The following is a 23,398-nucleotide window of genomic DNA, read 5'->3' as shown; positions in this document are numbered from 1 at the left end:
GCCAGAGGGGATTCCTGGACTCCTCACCTCCGTATGGTGGCTGACCAATTCCATATCCGAAATGGGCTAGCAAATGGACAAGAGATAGTGGTTCGCCATAGGATCAAGTTGTTTTATAGGCTTTCCTCTACCTCGGGATAAAGAAGACAAATTATCCAAATATCTTCTATCCCCTAAAAAGCTCGAAACAAGTACATATTAGCATTGAGCACAAGCATTAAACCTCCCGGTTTCTTATTATTACTCGTGTGTTTATTGTGAATTATATATATATATAATCTGTACGTTTTAAACCTTGTCTAAGATTTTGCTTGCTCTCCTGATTTCATTATCAGTTTTCATTTATTTGTTTTTATCAATCATTTTATTGCCTGTATGCTGACAATGGAGTCGAAATAAACTTATACTTATATCATACCACAACCCTGCCACCCACAAAATCAACTGCATTAAAATAGATATTAAAAATATCCAAATAATACAGTATTTAAACGCAAGTGCGGAACAACTTGATGACGAAGTAGATGAAGAAATAAACAGGACAGAAAGTATGGTGCTCAAATCTCAAATACATACCGTAAGTCATTTTCCGTACCAACGACTATAAAAACCAACTTAACAATTTTTCAATTCCTCAAAAACAACTTCATATGTACATAATATCAAACCAGTATTTCTATTGACTGATCTGCACTGAAGTAACAGAAACTGAAGACCAACAAGAAGCAGTGGACGAAAAATGCATAAAAGATACACTTGACTTCTCATAACAAATATCAATTGTACAATCTTGAAAACAGTAGTAGGAAACATGTGGTAACCTAATGCAAGTGAATGAAAAATTTGTGTACTGTTCACCTACATAAAGCATTTTCTGTGGATCAAGCAAGTGGCAAGGTCTTACCGTTGATCATAGTATCCTTCAGTTGAAACAATAGAAAGTGCACCATCGGACTGACCCAAGTTGAGTGAAATGACTCACGTAATAGAAACTTGAGGATCCGTAATCAACGACTTGATCTAAACCCCTCAAATCGCTGAGTGAGGATGGAGATGTTAAGCCTGGGAGTTAACAAGCCCGGTCCTTTTTTCAAATTTGTAGATTTTAAACTCCCTGTAGGGAATTTCAGATATCTGGAAGTCTGGTCGATATTAAAATTAAGAGGTTCAAAACACCAAAATTATTATAGTCAAAACGATGCTATCCCGAGGTCAATGTCATATTCCTGATTTAGGGGGAAGTAATTCCAAAGCCTTGAATGGTATAAGAATGGGGTCAAACTAAACTTTACCTCTTTTTCACAGTCTCCATGATACATTAAACCTTTATGTAGGTCTTCTTTCTGTGATTACTATGACGGTTTGATCATTTCAATCTTAACAAATCTATATTGTAAAGAATCAGTGTTTCTCATTAAAGCTAACAACGGAATATGCGAGTCATTATTAAGTAATAATTTCTTGGAATCTTCTTCACTCAAAATCTTTTGCAGCTTTACATGTTTCATTTGTCTCAGAACAAGAGTTTGTAATTTTTGTGCTGATATGAAGCCGACACCTGCACCGCATGCATGTGAAAATAGAAAATCTCCGCTAGTTACGTAACCAATTATCTCCCTCGATGGTTGAACTGGGAATGTTTGAGGTTGTCCTTTTGATACTGATACTGAAGTGTGAGATGTACTGGATGTTTCAGCCACTGGTTGAGTAATGTCTTTTGAAAGCAATACCTTATTCTCAGATTTTCTGTCCTTTTTTCTTTTTGCAGCTTCTTGTCTACAAAAAGCACAATATTAAAATTTCCATAAAACATAACAATACTCAAATTTCATGGCTTCCACCCCAATCAGCTCCACGCATCTGAAACGAATGATTGATTAGCTATCCCCATATCTGGCATGGACTGTAAACTAGAGTGACTGATTGATTCGCCAAATCAGCAAGCACCTCATTATATTTTTTTCCCGCCCATGACCATGATAGATACAAAAGTTCCATTTTTTATGCACAACGTCTTAACAAAATATAAGACTAGCCCTTATTACTATTATTTGACTTTTTCAATTACAGTGGCTAAATTGTGTCAGGGGTAAAGCTGTCATTACATATTGAAAATTTTGATCTTATTCATCAAACAGTTTAGTTTAGGATAGAAATTTCATAATTATCCCGGGAGAGCGCAAAACCGATAAGACATCTTAATCATATGGCGAACCACGACCTCGCACCCGGTTACCAGTCCATGTCGTGTATGGGAATAGTCAGTCAGTTCTTCGTTTCAGATGCATGGATTTGATCGGGAAGCCGCAACTAACCAGCGATTAACTAAATCACCCTGAGAGGGCGCGGATTTCAACAATCCTCTTGCACATATTCACCCCACAAAATTTAAACAGGTGGAGGGTAATCAGAGATGGCAAACGTATTTCAAATGCTTAGTACGACGTGTAAACCGTATTAACTGTTCCAGACCAAATTAGGAGTAATAATAGCCTCCAAAAAACAGTAGATATGACTAACATTCAACATCAAATCAGTCTAAAGTTACCTTTGTTTCCTATAAGGATCCCAATGACTCTTTTCACATGGTCCTGCAACTGATTGTAATCCATATTTATATAGATCAGTTAGATCATTGCATAAATTATCAATATCATCAGATGATGGCTGGCACAACATTGATCGAGCAAATGGAATTCCTTTGTTAAGTGTTTTCACACTAACACATATAAGATGTTTGGATAATGATTGAAGATGATCCATTTGAACTATTAAAATATGAAGTACTTTTCGTATTCTCAAATTTCTCATATTATAAAGCATCTTCGATGAACAAAAATTCTACACATAACAGAAGTCTCACTCACAAATCATTATACCTACAATGCATAATATTATTGCCCATAACAGTAAATTGAAGACTATCACTAATATTACTGATTGTCATTCAGGAAAACTTCTTCCGTGTCTTTATGAACAAAGACACATTCAGGCACTACTAGAGTAGCATAACAAGAATAAAATAAGACTGAACTAAGTTATTCAAATATTTAGGATAGGATAGGATTTACATATTTATCCAGGGGGAAAAAAGGCTGATAATACAGCTTACGGTAATCATATTTTAAATTATATTATTTATTTAAATTATTACCGTTTGATGGAGATTGTTTGTATTCAATTTTTTCAGTAATCCAATTATTGATAGAAATAATTTCCTTCATGTCTCTGATCACATAAATCTGAAAAATACATGTGGAAATGTACAAAAAAACATTATGTACTGAAGAATGGCACTGTAAAAATGGCATCATGAGAAATTTTGCAGTAAAAATAGGATAAAACAAATCACTGAATTTTCAACCAGAAAAAGTGATCGTGTTAAGTGTTTGGAATATGCTTGCCACTGCACCTCTGTTTACCCTGCATGGGTTCAAATCTTGAAAAAGATAATTATGTGTGAGAGAATTGCTGGACTCCTCCCGTACTAATGGCCGGTTATGGCTTCCTCCACCATCAAGTCCATGCATCTGGAACAGATGCACAGAATCTCTAAATTTCCATGAACTTCCAATAGGAATAAAGTGTAAATGCTGAATAAAAACTAACTTGAGGAGCCATTTGCATCTTCGCATTTTCTTGTTGCTTTTGATACACACCATCATCAAGAGCAACACTTTTCTGTTCCTCGCAACTAAGTGATGTTTGTTCTTTTTCATCATCAATGTCAATTTCTAATTTTAACTTTTTCTCAGAGACAATATTGTCTTCATCACTGGCTGATCGCTTCAATCCCTATAAATGATAAAGCATATGAGAATCACAGATCGATGCAAAAAATGTGCAAGTTTGCTTTACATCACAAAATGATGTAAAATTACCTTTTTCTTACATTGATGTCAACTAGAAACAGATAAAAAATTGATGAACTTCGAACAAAGCGTATAGTAGAAACAATGAAAGTGCTGACTGACTGCAAAATCAGTGCAGTATTGACAAGTTTTGCAATATAATTTGTAAATATCTCAATAAAACCTTTGTAGCAGCATCTTCAGTAACTTGCAATGGCTCTTTTTTTAACAATCCATTCCAATCTGGTTGAAATGGACTAGGTACAGCAAGAACACTGTAGTTTGGTCGCTTGGCTGGTGGTTTTCTGTACACGACAACAAAATATATAAAAAAATAACAAAAGAAGCGATCCACAAATTTTGATGACATCATCGGCTCATCGCACATCAAAACTGAATCCATTGGAGCCCACCAAAATTTTTAAAATAAACATAAAAAATGGCCTTCCAGCGACAAATACAATCCAAAACCCCTGAAAATTTTAAAGCAATTGGTCCGGTAGTTAATGGGAAAAGCGATTTTCCCACAAGAAGACGAAAAGAATGACTAACAAGAATAACAACATAATAACAAAATGATCCATATGTACACTTGGTGTCCATAAGAAACACTTCAAAAAAGCATGATAAATTCATAGATTCAATCAAGACAACACCTATGATAAAACATGAAGTAGACAAGTGTAAAAAAAATGAAAAGAGCTTACCTGTAATATTTATTAGCTAGTTTATCTGCTTCAGAATTCCAAAAATATCTTCCACTGTCTGTATCAGGAAAATCTTTGGGGAAATGAGGTGACAAACATTCCTGGTGATGTAAAAACACAAGTTATGATCAAAGAAAGTTGAGATGTTAACCAAAAATAGACTTAGCCCAAAAAACTACCTGGCAATCACTATCGGAAACATTTCAAAATTTATATACTTTTTAAATATAGAATAAAGCAATTTAAAAGTATTAAATACACTCACCAAGCTGATAGTTTGATTTTCTCTCAAAGCACCTGCTCTAACACGATGATAAATAATTGGAATCCAGAAGGCAGTTCCCCAACCACTTGGTAAAGTAATATCCCAACCTGATGCAAAATCTCCAGTTGGACCAGAATGCACACTGTTCTTAGGCTGGCATGTTGCATCTTCATTTGTTCCAGTTTTGATTGTAGTCAAGTTCCTACCTAGAAAGTAGTTTTAAACTTTAGAGCAACCTTTCCTCTCTTTGGAGGAATTTTATCATTCTTGGAGAGAAATTTTGATTTGTATTTGCCGTAGTATTATCAGTATTCTTTGGTTCTTTATTATTACTGAATAATAATTATTTATGCACACATTAACTACTTGAACAGTACAAAGGCGGTTGATTTGCGCATAACACTAGCCAAGGATTCATTAAAGGTCGAGCAAATTAATTAGTTATATGCATAGTGAGGGAAGAATAAAGAGTTCCAAATAGGGGAAGGGAGAAATTCAGCAAAAAAGGTTGGAAGAGACTGCTTTAGAGTAACAAATAGCAAGATTGCAAAACATAATTTGGTAACTAGCAAACATATTAAATAGGACGGACAAATAGCATATTTTTTTGTATTTTCGCTGTGACAATGTACTCTGCAAGCTCTATTGTTTCCCTAATGAGTTCTATTTTTAAAAGGATCAGAATTTTCCAGTTGGGTGGTGGAAATGGGGTTTGAATGCAAGATATTTAAGATTCAGCGACGTTATAGCCAAACCTATGATCAAACCATCGGGCCGGTTAATGCACATTAGACATAGAAAGCAAAGAAAATAAAAGTCTAACCTTCATTTGGTGATTTACGAATAATAATAACTGGTATTGTCGTATTTAAAGTGCTTTCTGATACTACTTTTTCATTTCTTTCAAATTTCTGTTGGCGTTTTCTTGTGCTTACGATATGATCTGGAATTCTATTCTGTGATACCTGTAAAGCAAAATAATTTTACGTACAAGAGAAATTTGGTATTAACACAATTTATAATAAAAAGCAGCTATTCCCCTAGATTTCAATTTTTATATACCGGTACTACTTTAGAGCTGTTGTTGTTGCTTCATTCAGTAATTCAATTGTCTCACCTTGACCTATCAGATTTAGGATAAATATAAATGAGTGAATAGCAGCAAAATAAACAACAATGTTTAAAAGCCATAATAACCCAAAACCAACCATCTGATTTCAGTTGAATTGTTACACAGACTCAGTACATCCATAAAAAATAGGTATTCACTATCACCTGATTTCTGATATCATGATCCCACAATGGACTTCTACACAAAGTAGTTTCAAAATCATGAGAATGAGCATCTGTTAAAAACTCTTCACTGGGTACCTCATCTACATGGCAGGATTGTTCTTCCATGGACTCTTTCAATCTCTCTAAATACAGAGGAAATAGGCATGTCTTCACTTTTTTATATAAAAATAATCCATCGATAAAAACTTATATATTATGACTCCTTCACATTCACATATATTCCTCAGTTATGTTATTGAAAAACAAATTACTTGTATTGAAATTGAATTCATTCGAAAGATTAAGTCGCTTAATGGTGAGTGCTATGATCATTTTTCAATTAAACCGAACAAACATGTCCCTTTATTTGAAAACTATTATAAAACTAGCACTTTAGCATCATGTTATATTGCCCATCTCAAAAATATTTGTTGACCTGACTATTTATCGTAAAAATGACGAGAAAAATATTCTCAAATCTCACATGCCATTTGAAGACTATGTTTTTCATATTATTGTGGGGCATCAAAAAGTAGGCTGTTTGAGTGTTAAGGAATGAGCAATCAATCTACAAAGAGAGATTGCGAGGAATTATATCAAAATTATTGCATGTACATTTACATAACTTCACACCACCCACAATAATATGAAATTTCAATTTCAAGATTCCTAACATTCAACTACAAAACTTACTTTTAGCTTCAGTCAATGTCGGAGTTGTTTTATCAAGGGGAAGTATGAGTCTTGGATCATTTGTTATAACAGGAAATATACAACCATCATTATATTCCGGTGTATTATTTTCCAATAAAACCTTTTTATCAGGTCTTGCAAACACTTGTCTGTGACAATCTGGAAATAAACAAAAGAGTAATGCTCAAATATATGAACACAAAGTTGGGAATTAGTACCAGTACGTGATCGCCTTAGGTGAGAATGTAGTTTGCTGAAAAGATACGTGAGCAAGCTTAATGACGAGTCATAAAAAGTGTTCACTTGACTTAAATTTGAGCCGTCAAATTTTGGGTGACATATCGGATCCCATAGGACTCGAGAGGAAGTTTAAAAAAAATTATAAGTAGCATCTAGTACACGGGTGAACAAGGTTCTTGAACCAAGGGCCAAAATGTTACCCACCTAGACTGGCGGGCTATGCAAGTGTGACGTAATAATTTGGCCATCAATCTTCACGAAATAGGGTGCAGTAAAGGGATGCAGCAACAGATTATTAGAAACCATCAGAAAAACTATAGACTAAATTACATGGCAAGAATGTGTAAGTTGTGAACAAAAAAAAACGTGAAGATTGCATTATGGGGACGTTTACCCAATCTTATTCGGCACTAAATTGAAATTTGAGGCTCGGCATGGCCGCACACGGCAAGAGCGAGAGACAAAAGAAAAAGTTTTTCTGGCAAAATAGTCTTTTTTTGTGCCCAAACATTTCTGCTTTATCCTATACAATATAGAAATAATACAAAAATTAAACGGAAGATATACAGCTTTTATCATCATCAGACATTGCTAAAGATAAGTCTAATTTGGAGATTTACGTAGAAATGGCTTAGAAGTAGAACCTGGAAAATATACCTGTCATAACCGAGATAAAATCACTGTGCAGTTGTCGAATAAGTTCTGTATTGTCGGACATCCATTTCTCCATCAATGTAACTTTGAAAATTGAGAAATTAAAATTGTAACAACATCAAAAGCTCTTGGAGTTGCCCTATTGCAATGACTAAAAATCTGATAGAAATATGTAAAAATCTTCACAGCATATTATTCAATCGAACTGAAATATAACATATAATTTTGATTTTGTATATAAAGACTTTACTCTCATGTTCTTTCAAAATGTAGAAGCAAAACTGTTGAAGATTGGGATGGGATTTGAACCCACACCTCTGAGAACAAATAATTCTCAGTGCTCTACCTGTTGAGCTACCCAATCATGAATTTTTTTTTTGTAAAATTACAAAAATAAAAAAATTGCATAATTGTTACCATACTTTCAGTTTTCTCGTCTGAGAGTGCATGATAGTTCAAAGGTCGTAAGATTGAAAGGAGAGATACAGAAGACTTGGGTCCCGTTAATCGAAATCGTTGTAAATTGTCAGAAATGTCACTGTGAAATTTGAGAAAAAATTACTGTTATAAATATGTTATTTTATCTTATTGAACCTGGATGGAAAATGTGGCATTGAAATATTTCTGGAGGTTTTCTAGTTTTTGTGCAAAATATTAGAGAAACAAGATATGTCATTACTCTGACGAGGTAACTAATTATTCCACATTCAGCATTTAAAATCTAAACTAAACTGTTTGTGGACAATTCAGTTTCCAGCAACAATCACCTCCACAAAATTCACTAGATCAATAAATCCAATGATAGACTGCATCATATAAATCTTTTCAAAGTTTCAATGAAAAGAGATGAAGCTACATATACTTGCAACCTGTAATGTAGCACAAACAACTGATAGTTTTATTCTTACCTAATTCTCACATCGAGACTGTTTTCTTGGCAGTATGTAGACAGCAAACTCAATGTGGCTGATAGAATAGTAGGATGAATCCACAAATGAGCTTCCCTGCTGTTTTGTGCTGCAAAACAAATCGTACATTCAAACATCAAAACGTGTTATGCTATTATGGAGCAAAGTATTTTATTTTCCTGTCTGGTCCTTCATCATCATGTAATAGTAAGATGATAGTATTGAAAGAATCAAACTTTTGTTGAATACTCCCAATTTTTTTTATTCTCTATTTTTTTATTCAAAAAGTTGACTTTTCAATTTCAATTTGTCTCAAATGAAAATACATCTTACTCTTTTGTTTGTGTACTTTTCTGTGTATAATTATGTATAAACATGTTTTAAGGCTATTTTTTTTCAATTTTCACAAGTCTAATCATGCATAATAATAAAGAATGTAAATTACACAGGATGCAGGTCTGAAATATTTCCAAAATGCATTTTATGCAACTGGTGACAACCTCCACCTATGTCAAATAACAAAGAGATGACACTGAAATGCTCATAAATCATAAACAATAAGGCCAGACAGACTGATATGTTACAAATATACTTTCCGAGTTCTGATATACCTTCAGTTGAGGGACGCCAATAAATATATGCAGGACCAAGGCATACTGATGAACCAGTACTTGTTGTTGTTTGGTACAGCACTATTTCTTTCTCCCTTTCACCATGCAACACAATGTCATCAAATTTTGTATCTTGTAAAGTAACACCAGTCAACAATTTGAGTAAATGATCATGTGTTCCAGATAAATGAAGACATCTTAAATACGACAAATCCTGAAAATAACAGATGAAAAGCTGAGATATATATCAGAAATACCCAAGAATAAGATTTAAAACAAACATGTATACTGTATACAAAATATTTGATCACACTATAATAAAATCTAAATTGATGGTCTAACTATATTTCAGCAATCCTCTCACACATCCCCCACAGGATTCGAACCCACGCAGGGTAATCAGAAGTGCTGAGGCAATCATATTTCTAACGCTTAGTACGATGCGCCACACAGCCGAACCTGGGGTCACTGAGAAATAGTATTCTCTCTTACCTGAATTAAACAATGCTTAGCAACAGCTCTGTAACATGCACGAAAGCTTTTATCATTTGGAAACAATGCAACTCGGTTCCCCCAATGTTTAAACATAGGATCAGTTGATTCGGACATATGAAATCTTTTAGCATGCCACATGTGAGTTTCCAACCAGCCATGCTTTCCTGTAATAAAATAATGAATATTGTTTTGGTCTTTTCAAAATGTTAACATATGTATACTGGTTTGTTGTGTTTGAACCAGTCTTGGGGCAGCTCAAGTAATTGCATAGACTTATCAATTATCAAAGTGACTTAAAGGTATTTTCTAGGAAAACAAATATGTGAAAATGATTGTTAGTCATTTAATGTTGCAGCCAAGCCGATCATAAAAGTCCTACATGCCATTTAGTATTTGAGTATATCAAAATTATTTTTTTGAAAATTGTGTCATCTGGAAAGGAATGTCGGGAACCACTGTTAGGTAGAACTGATATTTAAATTTTTTGCAAAATAATATGTCTTTAAAAAAAGCTTTCTTATTTTCAATTTTGTTTTAAATAAATTCCTATTTTATTCATTTCTCTGAATGCTTTTGTTGAATTAATACCACACCTGCTCTTTTGGCAAATTCATTTTGAAGATCTCTCTTTCTTCTGCGTTTTTTACGATTTGGCACTTTTGTGGATATATCTGTCGAATGAATCTAAAAGAAACACATGATCAGGTTAGATGTTTTATTTCTATATTTATTATTACATCATCATTTCAATTTGACCATCTACTCTACTTTCAAACTATTTGATTTAGAACATATTCCAGTCAAACCTCTGATTGTGCAGACATTTCAGCAGCTAGTTGATGCAAACGACGTGGGAGTCTTTTCCTGTTATGAGATGCAGCACGTCGTCTCATGTGACGAGGAATTTTCTACAAGTGAGTAAAACAAACTGTAATTAATGTAATAACTGTAAGTATGTTGATAGGTATTTGTCTGTTTGTCTGTCTGTTAGATACATGCGATATCTCACGAAAGCGAGGATGAATCCGCTCCAAATTGCATATGCATTCATCATATCTCGGATCAGAAGCCTATTGATTTTGGATGAATTATGTCGTATAATTAAGGAGTTGTTAATTAATTAGTGACGGGACACAAGGTGTCACTATGGAGTAAGAGCGCTGTTTTGGGGGATCCCCTAACTTTCGATCGATAAGTCTTCAATCTCTGACCGATATTCTCGTTATTATATTTATCATGAAGTTTTAAGAAGACTTAAATTTCTTCACTAACTTCAAATTATTTTTGAAGTCATTTAAAAAGTGTTGCAAAACAAAAGAGGTGTCGAGAAGTATTTAATAAGCATTAAGCAGTAAAAAAATGATTATCTTATTAGGCATAAGGTGGGGAATCTGGACATCAATCCTTGCTTCGATCAACAGTTATAGTTATCAGAATTACAACAACAGTTTTACTATTCTCCAATTTTCTATATTTTTTATTCCTCTTTCATTCCTTTTAGACCTCTGAAGCACTGATACATCCTAATGATCCTCTATGCCAGGGGTCGGGAACCTTTTTGGTCAAGAGAGCCTTAAAATATACATATTTCCAATTGCATTTCCGTGCGAGCCATATAACATTTCTTCACTTAATCAGGCCTGAAACGTTTACTCAAAAGTCAACACATTCCATGTCAATATACATTTAATGTGACTTCTGATGCTGCATGTTGTCGCTGCGGGCCTTGAACGGTTGCTCACATGCAGCCCAAGTTGAAATCTACGATACTCATCACCCTTTTTCGTTTAGGCATCTCCGTAGTATTTTAAAACTCTATCGCTTTGTGATGTCACAATATATGTTCCAGAATCCCCATGTTTTGTCACAATGTCTGTCTGGTAATTTTCTTACATAACATAGACATGCGCTGGGCCCGCGTTGTCAAACGTATTGGGAATTTTTTGCCAAATTTGGCCATAAAATAGTTTGAAGTCTAGTAACAATAGTAAGCTTAATCTTAGAATAATAGATTTTTCTGGGAGCCATATGCCGTCACCAAAAGAGCCATATATGGCTCGCGAGCCATGGGTTCCCGACCCCTGCTCTATACTTTGATTTCATTCAGTATTAATAAACAATTAAGGGAAATGATTATCCTGTTATTTACCTGTAGGACAGCTCTATCACTTGTGTGCTGTGATACCGCCTGTAGCATCGCTTTCATTTCTTTGGCAGATGATTCTACTTTGTCAGCCACACAGATGGCTAAAATATATCAAGAAATAAGAATTGACACTTATCACCTGTAGAAGTGTGATAGGTATTTAAAAAAAAAGGGGGATTCATGAGAAAATTGTAAAGCCTAAATCATCTTGATTCTTGATTATCAATATTGCAATTTGATGTTGAATATAAAATTTTGATGTGGCGAACCAGTTAAAAAAATTAGTAACTACCATAAGAATTGTCAAGTCATTCAACCAGAAGTCAAATCCAGTTGATGGCCATAAAAGCAAACGATACCAAATACAGTAAGATCAAAATTTTTCAGTTTAAAATAATGAGGATAACTAAAATTGGTATATAATCTCAATTATTATTATAAATTATTTTTATGTCATTTTTTCCCATTTTACAAAATGAAATTAAAAAAAACATTACCATTGCTGCTACATATGGAGGTTCAAATATCCAATATTGAAATGGATTTTAAAACAAAATTTCAGAAAATTCAGTAGTAATCTCATCCATGGCTAGATTTTGTTTTAATTTAATCACCCAACTAAAATTGGCCGAATCAATAAATTCGGTAAGTTGAAGAACGAAACTTTCAAACGAATATTGCATGTGTGAATGGATGAGGATGACTGAAGAAACTAAACTATTTGCGGAGCAAAGAACCAAGGTTCCGATCAAATTCTTCTTTTTTTGTGAAATTTTGTACCTAGTGGACATAAACACTAGTGAGATGCTGCTGTGCAAATACCTAAAAAGACATGAACTGCTTCTATACATTGTACATGAATATTGAATATTACCTCTAGGAATTTCAACTTGGCTTTGTGATTCCGAATCAACCATATCTTTGTAATATTCATGACGAGAAGCTGAAAAATGATTGGTAAAAAATGAAATTATGCTTTGATGATTTATGTAATTTTATTAGTATACAAAATTTTATACCCATGACATGTATAGTCAGATTTAGTATTTGGTACAAGTACTGTGGTCGGAAATAAAAAAAAAAAATTCAAATCGAACTTAAATGATTGCATACGCTAAAGTTTTTTATTTCAAATTTTGTTATCAGGAGTCAGGAGCTGGAAAGTTTTGGTAACCTAAAGAAGACTCCATAACCCTGGTTGTTCAGTTGTTTTTGACTGCATATAATCAACAAAAGTCTCTGCATAATTTTTGCCAAATATGACATATTAAATTCTATGAACTATGAAGTGCTTTCTCTCATCTAGGTTTGGAGAAATTTTACAGGATTTAGCAAAAATAATGAAAACCGGCAAATTTGTTGATATCTGATAAAGGTTGTCCAGAAAAAAATTGAGAATTCGAAAAACAAATTGATTTAACAAATTTAACAACTTATCAGTATCTCAAGTTATATTTAATTTCTAGACAACATACAATCTTTCTTCTTGTTGACTACCACATTCTGTGGCTGATATCTCATTCGTTTCTTCCAGCGAACGATACGATTAGTAACAGAATCTTGTTGCTGCTCAGAACCAGCTTTACCGACTTTGGCAGATGCATCTGTTGAAAAATTTGGTCAAAATATTCAAAAGCAAGTACGAAACAACCAATGAAATTGAAAATGTTTGGCAGTTTGTCGATCATGCTGCTCATCGTCAAGTCAAGCTGAGTTGAATTACCTTTTAGCTGTGAGTTTTATGATATTAATTAAGGTTGAAATTTTATATTAAACCATTGCAGCAGATGACTGATGAGGTATTTAAAAGAATTAGAATAACTCATTGAAAATGATATCCTGATGTAACCTCTCATATTAATTCTAATTATAAAGTTCAAGAACATCGTAGTTAGGTAGATAATCTCACACTACCATAGAATCATGTTAACTAGCTTCTTACTTTGAGATATACTAGCAGCTTTGCTATTACTCTGTTTTGCCTCCATTTTTCAATCCTACGAGTTTAATGAACTGAAAGAAAAGATGACTGGTTTAAATATCAATTATTAAGCAAAGATATTCTACCAGAAAAGAAAGTTCAAAATACAGAAATGTAGCTACGGATCCGAAGAAAAAGAACCGTTCTTGATCCAAGACATTATTGAGGCTATTATCAAAAATTTTATAGTCAGGAAATGGGTATAGAGAAGTGTTTATAACATATGGTGTGTTTATAACGACTAAGCCACAGCACCAAATCGTCAATTTAGAACATGAAAAGTGTTTCATACTTCAGTAAATTTAAACATTTGGATGTTTTTTGCAGCTATTATTCAGAAATGTCATGTAAATTTGAAAATATTACTTACCGTTTCACCATGTAAAATTTTTCCTTTGAATTATCGATGAGTCTTGAATAAAATAGCAAGTACCGGTATGTAAAACATGATCAAAAAAGGAGTTTCCGAAAACCTAATTATCAATTTTAGTATAGTGCTCTAACCTTTATAAAAACAAGAAAGAATCATACATAATACATTCAAGCACAAAAAAATTAGCTACTGTGAAATTCGAAATAAGGATCGAGCAAAATGATAGGACTAAGAACTATCTATGATACCCGTTTCACTACGCATTTTGTTCAATTTGATACGAAATAAAAGTTCACGAGCAATCTAAATCTGTTTCACTCATATTACATCATTAATAACCTAATTAATAATCATACCATCATAGTAAAACCAAAGTCATTTTTCAGAAGTGTACTTTTTTTGAATTTCCGTCATCTTGGACCAGTGACCATCTTCTGGTCTAGGTTTCAAAACTGAACCCGATTTAGTTTTGATTTTAGGTAGTGCCTTATGTCCTTTATAAGGTTTGGCTGTACAGATATGCAAATTACAAAAATGGGGTTTCATTAACAACCCATAAGCTAATTAGGTTCTATTGTGCCAATATGTTACTGAAAAATAGCTGACTAAAGAATGGCTGGTTCTAAATATCTTAGAGATGGCTAGACCATGCCTTGCTAGACAACACGTCATAAAAATATCCCTTTGAGAAATCCAGGTACAGAATATGTGTTCACATTTGAAAGTCTAGTTTTTACAAATGGAGCATGATCATAGACTTCATAATACAGGTTGAATTTCAGATCAATTATATTTTTTTTTTTATTATTGCAAACATAACTACCGGTACTTGATAATGTTTTCAAATCAAATAACAAGATTATATCAAATAGCTGGAAATTGTAATTTCACTTCAATATTCATAATCATCCATGCTTTGCTGTGGCAACAAAAATGATTGAAGTTTGTAGCAACATTTTATTACAAAGTGTAAAGTAATATCAGTTATATAAACAGCATAAATAGAAATGGAGCAACTAAGAATTTTCCAACATTCACCATGGAACTCATTTCTCAAAAACTCGGCAAAAAATTTATTTGTTAATAGGAGGCATCCAAATTTAAGTAAAAATAGTACTTCAATTTTAACAAAATAATAATTTATAGGAGCTGCTTGAAGGATAGTACCTATGGGAAGAATATAGAAGAAACAGTCTATGTTTTTACTGTGCCTGCTTGATAGAGATACATCAGTTAAACATTACGGATACTTGTTCATTACAAACTCAAACAATTAAAATTCAACAATATCAATTGGGTAACGTCAAACCTCGTCAATTACCTATACATAAATATGTATATTAGGCAATTTAATATGTTATTATTATCCAGACAAGTTATTTTGGAATGCATATATAAAAGTATGTAGCAATCCGTCTGCATCTTGAAAGTACAACCCTGTTATAAACTATTTTGCATACTAGTCAAATTAATGGATATTAACATTAAGTAATACCTAATAGTTAAATAGGTATTAAGTATATTAGCTTCACAGGATTAAGATTACTGGTTTGCACAACTCTCACTGACCATGGTTGAATAATTTATGACAACCAATTCAAAACCATAAACTTCAGTCTCCAATTACAGTATTTCACACACCAGAGTGATAAAAAGCCTGTGACAAAGTGATTGGCTATATATTGTCTTTTTCAAGCAGCAAGAGACAGGTAAGGGGGCAAATGTATATATTACTTGGCGGAAGACAATATACATCACACAATTAATCTGGAAATGGAAATGTCCATAGGTAATTGGCATTCAAAACAAATTGTTCACCAGTCAAATATTGAATACTTCATATTCTCAACTAGCTTCATCAACACGCCTTCAATAATTCAACAACGATTATAATATGGCCGCCTATAACCCTTAACACTCATTGCAGTGTGAGTGAACGTATAGAATAGCCTAGATTAAATTTGATTCTGTTTCAAATATTTTCTGCACCAGAGTCCAGAACAAAATTTAGTTTAATTATAATGAAATAGAACTTGTCTCATGGCCTACTTCGAACAAATTCAATCTATGATATTGATTCCCATTTCAATATTTCTAAACACATATTTGTGTAAAATCTACACGTTACAAAAATCATCTACATGCATTATAATTATGTCAGAAAAACTACAAGATCAGATATTGCTCATCACTGTAACACAAGTCCAACTTTTTCAGATTCTATCACAGGGCATTTATAATTGAAAAGGTAATAATTGAGATTCCCATCACCCATACCGAATTTGAGTTCCTTCAAAAATTGTCGATTATCCATCAAATCTAAAGCGTTGAACACATCATAGCCTTGCTGTTTAGCTATAATAAGCATATCTTTCATGAGTTGTGTGATATTTGTTTCTGTATGAACTGTGTAGAATGAGTAAGCAGCATTTAAAGTTGAATGATCAGGATGGCTCATAATTGAAGATGGGAGAGAAAAAAAACTTGACATATCAGTCAGTTTACCTTCTGCATTTTCAACAACGTAACTCTGCACAATACCAGGTCGTGGCAAGAAAAAATGCTCAAATTCTTCCAAAGTAAAAAGTTGGGTCAAATTAAATTTTTTAACAAAATCCAGATAGAGGGTATGACATTGTGCTACATCTTTCTTTCTCATTTCTCTCAATCCTTTCGTCTGCGTATCAGTAGGTAATCTCATCAATTTGATCAAGCGTTGCATAGTTTGATTCCTTCCAATGTGTGAAAACTGAACATCGACGAGCTTCTTAGGATTAAGAGAACGATGATAATACCGACATGTTGCGATAGGTTTAGGAAGGACAATTCCTGCTGTATACACTGCCTGAAAAACTCCTCTCAGATTGACCCTCCTTGTGATTTCTTTAATAAGTACAGGAGCAACTCGTTTCGCTCGAAGTTTTTTGTGGACACATAAAAAATTTATTTCAACCATATTTTCCACTTGTTCGTAGACTTTAATTTTCGATGGAACACCACTGATAAAACCAACAAGCTTCTTATTTTTTACCACTCGAACTCCACAGTGCCATTCTTTGAAATGTCCCGGAGGTTGCAGTGCCCATTGCAAAAATCCAGCAGAGTAATCAAAACGAAACATATTGTCTTCATCTTCTACATAATTCTCTGTCAATAACTCATAGACTTCTTTCAACTGGGCGCTATTTTTAAGATCCAGAGTGTCCCATTCAAATCCTGCAGGAAGCGTGTAACTATCTTCTTTGATCTTATCCTTATCAGCCTCTATCTTTCCAACCTCTTCTACTTTTTCATCTAGCTTTGGCACTGGCTGTGTGTTCCAAAATTTCCATTTCTGCCTAGCAGATTCTTCCTGTTGGGCTTTAATAATTTCTTTGATATCCACAGATTTAACTTTCAAATTATTCTGACCTTCATCGTTTGTTGCAGCTGCCACTTTGGCAGATTTTTTCCTATTCTTCTTTTTCTTTTTTTTTGTTCCTGTTTGTTCAGGTTGGGAAGGTGGTGACTGAGAAATCTCCTCTGCTGCATTTTCTGATGGCTTTAATGAAATATCAGCTAGTTTTTCTGTAATTTCGTCACAGTCTGAATATTTTGCAGCCATCTTCTTTTTCAACTTGTTGAAAAGATCGAGCAGTCAGACAAATGTGCTTTATCACCCAACGTGCAGACGTGTGTGTATACAAAATTCAACAAGTTTTAATATATTTCAGTATTTAGAAGATAGCCTATATATAATACTGTAATATAAATGCACACAGAGACACAAATAAAACATAAATTTTCATACATATACTGATATATGAGTAGTACTGGTACCGTATATATATTGCAGTAGTATGGTAGGATTTAAAAAAAGGTTGAAAGTTTCATAAGCACACACTACGAGAGTACTTACAGACACGCTAATACCTATACGGCAGTACGGGCATAGGTCATTTTTTATTACAATATTCAGTGTAGACTATCATCAGTGTCTACTGTATTACCTGTACCGGTATCAAATAATTTCAAAATTGATGGGACTTGTTGGATCAGGGGAGATACGGCATCCTAGAGCAGTAGAGAGAGATTCAGATTCAGATTCAGATATTTATTTTTCGTCGTGCAAAAACATTGTACATTTAAACAAATGGTAAAAATTAAATAAATACATTGAAAGAAAGAGGTACAATATTTGGACTGCAATAGACGAGGGATCGCGAAAAGACTATCAAAAGTCATCATGTCAGCGACACCATTATAGAAGCAGATTAAGTCAAACAATACAGAAATAAATCAGCAAAAATAAATGAAACAATTTGGGAACTAAAATGTACGTGAGAACAGAAGATTCGATTAAATAGAAAAAAGCATTGACGAATTTAAACAACTCAACGCCATGCTCCACCGAGCACGCCAACAACAAAGAAATTGCTGACGTGCGTGACGCAGCATAATGTTGTTGACTACTTGGGGAATTCCCTGCAGCAGCAGCAGTGGAACTACTAATATAACCAATGAATTATGATTAAGAAAAAGACATATTCAATTTATTTTGGATTGCAAAGAGCACATATATATTGGAAAATATTAAACGACATAAGTGAACTACAATGGATGAAAGCATATTAAAGAAGCAATGACTATTAGAGGTAACTAAAGTTTTTGAATTTTGTCTTTGTTATAAGAGTTCATAATACAGTTATTTTGTGAAGTGACTTTCATAAGGAGCACATGCTATTAAATAATAAAATAGCAGTAATGGAAATCAATAAGGTGAAAGGATACCTAGCTTATTATAGAATCTTGAGCAAATAAAGGTAAGAAACACAAGTGCTTTGTGAGAGAAAGTCATGCTCTGTGAGCAGCACATACTATTGGAGTATACCACAGTATTGAAGAGCAAATAAAATAATAATAATACAAGGATAGTGATAGCATATCATGAGAATAATGACAAGATGAAGGTAACACCCATAATTTGAAAAAAGTGAGTTTCAAACAGTCTGAGATACATTTCAACTCTGCCAGCCTACTGACAGATATAAGAATCTAAGTAAAGAAATTTTAGTGCTTTTTTGAATGAATTATAAGTCTTAGAGCGAAGTGTGTCTTGGAGCGTATTCCAGAGTTTCACACCGATGAATTTAATAGAGCTTTGTGAACGATTGGTAGAAAAGCGAGGCACATGGTATGAACTATTGGCAGCGGAACGAGTTGAATGAGAGTGAACACTCATCTGTTTGACAAAATAGTATTTAAAAGCCATAGGCAGTTTATTGGTTAGGTGTTGGTGCATGAGTTTCAGTATCTCGATTTTATAAATGTCTGACATTTTGATTATTTGATTCTTATGGTAAAGAGGATCTAATCTTGACATTGGTCCAGCATGGGTCAAAGCACGGATAGCCCTGTTCTGTAATACTTCAATCCGGTGTAACAAAGTTTTATTAGCTGATCCCCAAGCTATAATACCATATTGCAAATGAGATTGAAACAGAGCGAAGTATATCATGCGTAACGTAGACAAAGAAGTATAACGCCTAAGCCGATAAAGCATTCCTACCGCCTTGGCTAATTTAACAGCAGTGTTGGTTATTTGAATGTCCCATTGCAGTTTGTTATCAATGTGGATGCCAAGATATTTGAATGAGCTAACGTTGTCAAGAATAGTTCCTTCAATCTCAATTTTCACAGATGTCTGTGATTTGGATTTACTTGGAGCAAACAACATAGTTTTTGATTTATTTACATTTAATGTTAATTTGTTTTGTTTCATCCAATTTGCTACTTTTCTTATTTCAGTGTTCACTCTGGACTGAAGCACATCCGGAGACTTGTCGCTATCTAGAAGATTGGAATCATCAGCAAATAATTTTGTAAATAATGAGGAGCTGTGTGCAAGATCGTTGATGAAAATAAGGAATAATGTCGGGGCCAAGCATGATCCTTGTGGGACTCCATGAGTCACATGTAAGGTGGGGGAACAGTATGAACCCATTTGAACAAATTGTGTTCTATTTGTCAGGTAATTTGCCAGGAGTTGGCTCGCTACTCCTCTAATTCCATAATGCCACAGCTTATAGACTAAGATTTGGTGATTAACAGTGTCAAAAGCTTTCTTAAGATCTAAGAAAGTTGCACTAATATATTCTTTTTTCTCTAATTTATCGTATATATGGGATATAGTGTCTAGAATTGCATGCGAAGTGGAATGTTTGGCTTGAAAACCAAACTGTGATTTATTAAGTACACTATGTTTTGTGAAAAAATCCATTAGCCTCCTATTAATTAAGCGTTCGAATACCTTGTTAATAGCAGATAGAATAGATATGGGTCTATAATTTGATACATGTTTTGTATTACCAGATTTAAAGATCGGAATGACTCTGGCGATTTTCAATGAAGATGGGAAAATGCCTAATCGAAGCGAGCTGTTAAAGAACTCTGTCAGACATGGTGATAATATATCTGCAACATATCTGAGAAAGCGACTGGGAATGCCGTCTGCCCCAATTGCCTTCCCGACCCGCAGGGTAGCTAATTCTATAGTTAGTTCGTTCATCGTTGCTGGACTCAAGAATATGGATTGGTTTACTCGTTTGCCAAGGTAAATTTTGAAGCCATCCATGTCATTACCGAACTTTTCAGAAAGAGCGGAACCAACAGTAGAAAAATACTTATTAAATTCTTGCGCGATCAAATGATTATCATTTATAGTAATGCAGTAATGCCATTTTCCAGATGAATTACATCAATATTTTGCCTAGATTTATTTTTTGTGGATGCAATTTCATTAACAATTCGCCATGTTGATTTCGGGTTTCCTTTATAGAAAGCAATACGGTTTTGATAATAGATTTGTTTAGCATTATCAATAGTGTGTTTCAGTACGTTGCGATACTTTTTAAAATAAGAGCATTGGGAACTATTGCCATTTAGATAATGTGACTTGAACATCTTATTTCTTATGCGAATACTATTGAGTATTCCTTTCGTAATCCATGGCTTTAGCTTTATTCTTTTTTTACGGCGCGACAAGGGTTTATTGCCACAAAAACAAAATCAACACTAATATAAACATATTACAATAAAAAAAATATTTCAGCAATATTAACAGTGATTGATTATTGTTTTGTGGGGTCTAGTATAGTTTAGTGCCACAAGTACTTCTAGTGGGCGTACGGTACGGTACCGGTAGCACACGATTTTTGCATATGTTATTCCTAACCCTCACTTACTTTTAGTGGGTGTACGGTAGCAAAACGATTTTTGCACATGTCGATGCACATCTGCGCCGACGATAAAGAACTCACTAACGTCAGCGATCTCTCTCATATCTTCCAGTCTATAGCCAAATATCTGAATAAAATTGCATTCTCCAGCAGCGCATACAAATTGCGACCAACAGCAGAACAGCGCGACATGCTTGTGGGCGACCGTACATGTTCCCTCGGGCTTCTGCTCCGTGAGGTGTCGCTATAGCCCTCAATCATTGTGATTCTTATTTTTTTATGATTCATTCATCGTCATCTCTTTTCTTCCACAGCGTGTGCACGATCACCAAAGTTTTATCATGTTCCATTTGCTGGAACACACACAGATGCTGGCATCTTGAGGCAGCCCGCACAATAATGCTATCTTAGAATACATATTTGAAATGCCAGCGCTAAATGCTGCTGTAACATACACACAAAATATAAAAGGAGGATTCTGGAGAGCGAGCAAAACCTTTAAAAAAGTTTAAAACATGAGAAATATCATGTGGTACATAATTAGGATGGAAATATGGTTACTTGGAGAAAATAATGTATTTATTTACGGTACGGTATAAAATTACGTATAATAAGGTATAATAAACAATTACACGGGGACACAAATCGACTATTTTACCATATGAAAACACAAACAGACGGCAATAAAGATTCACGAAACGTCTGATCAAGTTCGCTAAATTCACGGTCTGATTTTGATTCAGATATTTATTTCGTCGTGCATGAAATATTGTAACCACGCAATTGAACGTCAACCATACTCAGGCCCAAAGCTTTGTGTAGGCTACGTTAGTCGTTGGATTGAACCTACCGTGGGCTACATATTTATCCCGGGGGATACGAAAGCCGATTGCACGGCTTAGTCATATGACGTACCACGGTCTCTCACTAGGTTACCGGTACGGTACCAGCTGGGTGTGGCATTAAATATTCGTTTTCAGATAAATCGGTATCAGACCTGACAGCGGCAAATTAACCACAAGCCTATTTGGTCGTTAGTTGCGTAATAATTAGGGCTGGGAATGGTTAACCGGTTAACCGATTTCAGATGGTTAACGGTTATGATTTATTTTAACCGTTAACTGACATCTCAGGTACAAATCATCTTCATACCGTACAACATCGTCAAATATGATTACGTCATCGCAAATTTATCTCTTGCGGCGTTTAATTAAAAAAAATATTACTAACTGTGTGGGTAAGGAATCAATAAATGTGAAAAATAATGGAAGTTCCAAGGTTGCTGATAATGAAAATTTACAATGATAAATTCAGAATCAGTTTTCGGTCGATTTCGAAATATATTGTTCACGATTTCATTGCAAAATCGGATATTCAATGTCATACAACAAGTGTGCAGTTGATGCCGTTTTTCTGTATGATATATATCTCGAAGTAGAATTTGCACATCGAACACTAAGAATTTGTCACATAAATGACGTTTAACAACGGAATCGGGATTTCTAAAATATTTCCACATGCCCGAACCCCGCTGCCTATCTTTTGCAGCAGAGGAATCATGAAACTATCTCGATTCGTGAATAATTTTGAGCGATACCGGGATAAGAACACGCGAAATTGCCTTATAACCATTGTGACGTAACAAGCTGAAATTATAATTATTACGTCAAACGTCACGCGGCGGTTAACCGGTTAATTTTACCCGGTTAACGGTTAAAGTGTTTTCCCTGAAATTCTCAGCCCTAGTAATATTGTATAATTTTCATATTCATCTCCTGGCAGGAATCCAAATAACATGGCTCAATTATATGGAGAACCACGGTCAGTTGTCAACATATATGAACCAGCTATGGGGAGAAAAACACTCGTCGATCGCACCACGCTACTATTATGTTGGCTGAATTTCTCCAAGGACAAATTACTATTGTTGTGTTTCAGCCTCAAATCATGTTATCTTTATTTATACCCATGTTTTGCTTAGG

At 34.2% G+C, this 23,398-nt stretch overlaps 3 protein-coding genes across 4 annotated transcripts; 1 reads left to right on the top strand and 2 right to left on the bottom strand.

Moving 5' to 3' along the window:
* Positions 1 to 449: 449 nt before the first annotated feature.
* Positions 450 to 14,336, bottom strand: LOC120345320 (ribonucleases P/MRP protein subunit POP1-like). Its single transcript, XM_078115081.1, has 22 exons — positions 14,197 to 14,336; positions 13,788 to 13,858; positions 13,321 to 13,449; positions 12,720 to 12,788; positions 11,849 to 11,946; positions 10,506 to 10,607; positions 10,293 to 10,383; positions 9,697 to 9,863; positions 9,205 to 9,418; positions 8,594 to 8,702; positions 8,108 to 8,223; positions 7,689 to 7,769; positions 6,792 to 6,950; positions 6,099 to 6,241; positions 5,647 to 5,788; positions 4,824 to 5,029; positions 4,559 to 4,659; positions 4,036 to 4,156; positions 3,610 to 3,795; positions 3,155 to 3,242; positions 2,549 to 2,768; positions 450 to 1,776 (listed from the first exon to the last, which is right to left on the bottom strand). Exons 2-22 carry the CDS (start codon positions 13,831 to 13,833, stop codon positions 1,353 to 1,355), a joined length of 3,012 nt encoding a protein of 1,003 aa, XP_077971207.1. The 5' UTR covers positions 13,834 to 13,858; positions 14,197 to 14,336; the 3' UTR covers positions 450 to 1,352.
* Positions 14,331 to 21,593, bottom strand: LOC120345321 (glycylpeptide N-tetradecanoyltransferase 2-like). Its single transcript, XM_039414724.2, has 2 exons — positions 21,423 to 21,593; positions 14,331 to 17,939 (listed from the first exon to the last, which is right to left on the bottom strand). Exon 2 carries the CDS (start codon positions 17,801 to 17,803, stop codon positions 16,388 to 16,390), a length of 1,416 nt encoding a protein of 471 aa, XP_039270658.2. The 5' UTR covers positions 17,804 to 17,939; positions 21,423 to 21,593; the 3' UTR covers positions 14,331 to 16,387.
* Positions 18,275 to 21,217, top strand: LOC144425646 (uncharacterized). 2 transcript variants are annotated; one of them, XM_078115084.1, is made up of 3 exons: positions 18,275 to 18,833; positions 19,987 to 20,209; positions 20,551 to 21,217. In XM_078115084.1, the coding sequence occupies exons 2-3, from the start codon at positions 20,110 to 20,112 to the stop codon at positions 20,793 to 20,795; spliced, it is 345 nt and encodes a 114-aa protein (XP_077971210.1). In that variant the 5' UTR covers positions 18,275 to 18,833; positions 19,987 to 20,109; the 3' UTR covers positions 20,796 to 21,217. The 2 variants fall into 2 exon arrangements, with proteins under 2 accessions (XP_077971210.1, XP_077971211.1); XM_078115085.1 differs by lacking the exon at positions 18,275 to 18,833 and having other exon boundaries at positions 19,480 to 20,209.
* Positions 21,594 to 23,398: the final 1,805 nt, after the last annotated feature.

The sequence above is a fragment of the Styela clava genome, chromosome 8, assembly GCF_964204865.1.
Source record: "Styela clava chromosome 8, kaStyClav1.hap1.2, whole genome shotgun sequence".
NCBI lineage: Eukaryota > Metazoa > Chordata > Ascidiacea > Stolidobranchia > Styelidae > Styela > Styela clava.
Note: the sequence above shows the minus strand (reverse complement) of the source record. Positions and strands in the feature narration are given on the sequence as shown.

What these genes read in the sequence shown, in the direction of transcription:
- LOC120345320 (XM_078115081.1), bottom strand. Translation starts at nt 13,833, where the DNA reads ATGGAGGCAAAACAGAGTAATAGCAAAGCTGCTAGTATATCTCAAA. An exon ending in CTAAGCATTGTTTAATTCAG is followed by an intron (nt 9,419 to 9,696) that starts GTAAGAGAGAAT and finishes TGTTATTTTCAG; the next exon opens with GATTTGTCGTATTTAAGATG. An exon ending in AAAATCAAACTATCAGCTTG is followed by an intron (nt 4,660 to 4,823) that starts GTGAGTGTATTT and finishes TTACATCACCAG; the next exon opens with GAATGTTTGTCACCTCATTT.
- LOC120345321 (XM_039414724.2), bottom strand. Translation starts at nt 17,803, where the DNA reads ATGGCTGCAAAATATTCAGACTGTGACGAAATTACAGAAAAACTAGCT.
- LOC144425646 (XM_078115084.1), top strand. Translation starts at nt 20,110, where the DNA reads ATGTCGGGGCCAAGCATGATCCTTGTGGGACTCCATGAGTCACATGTA. An exon ending in AATTGTGTTCTATTTGTCAG is followed by an intron (nt 20,210 to 20,550) that starts GTAATTTGCCAG and finishes TTGTATTACCAG; the next exon opens with ATTTAAAGATCGGAATGACT.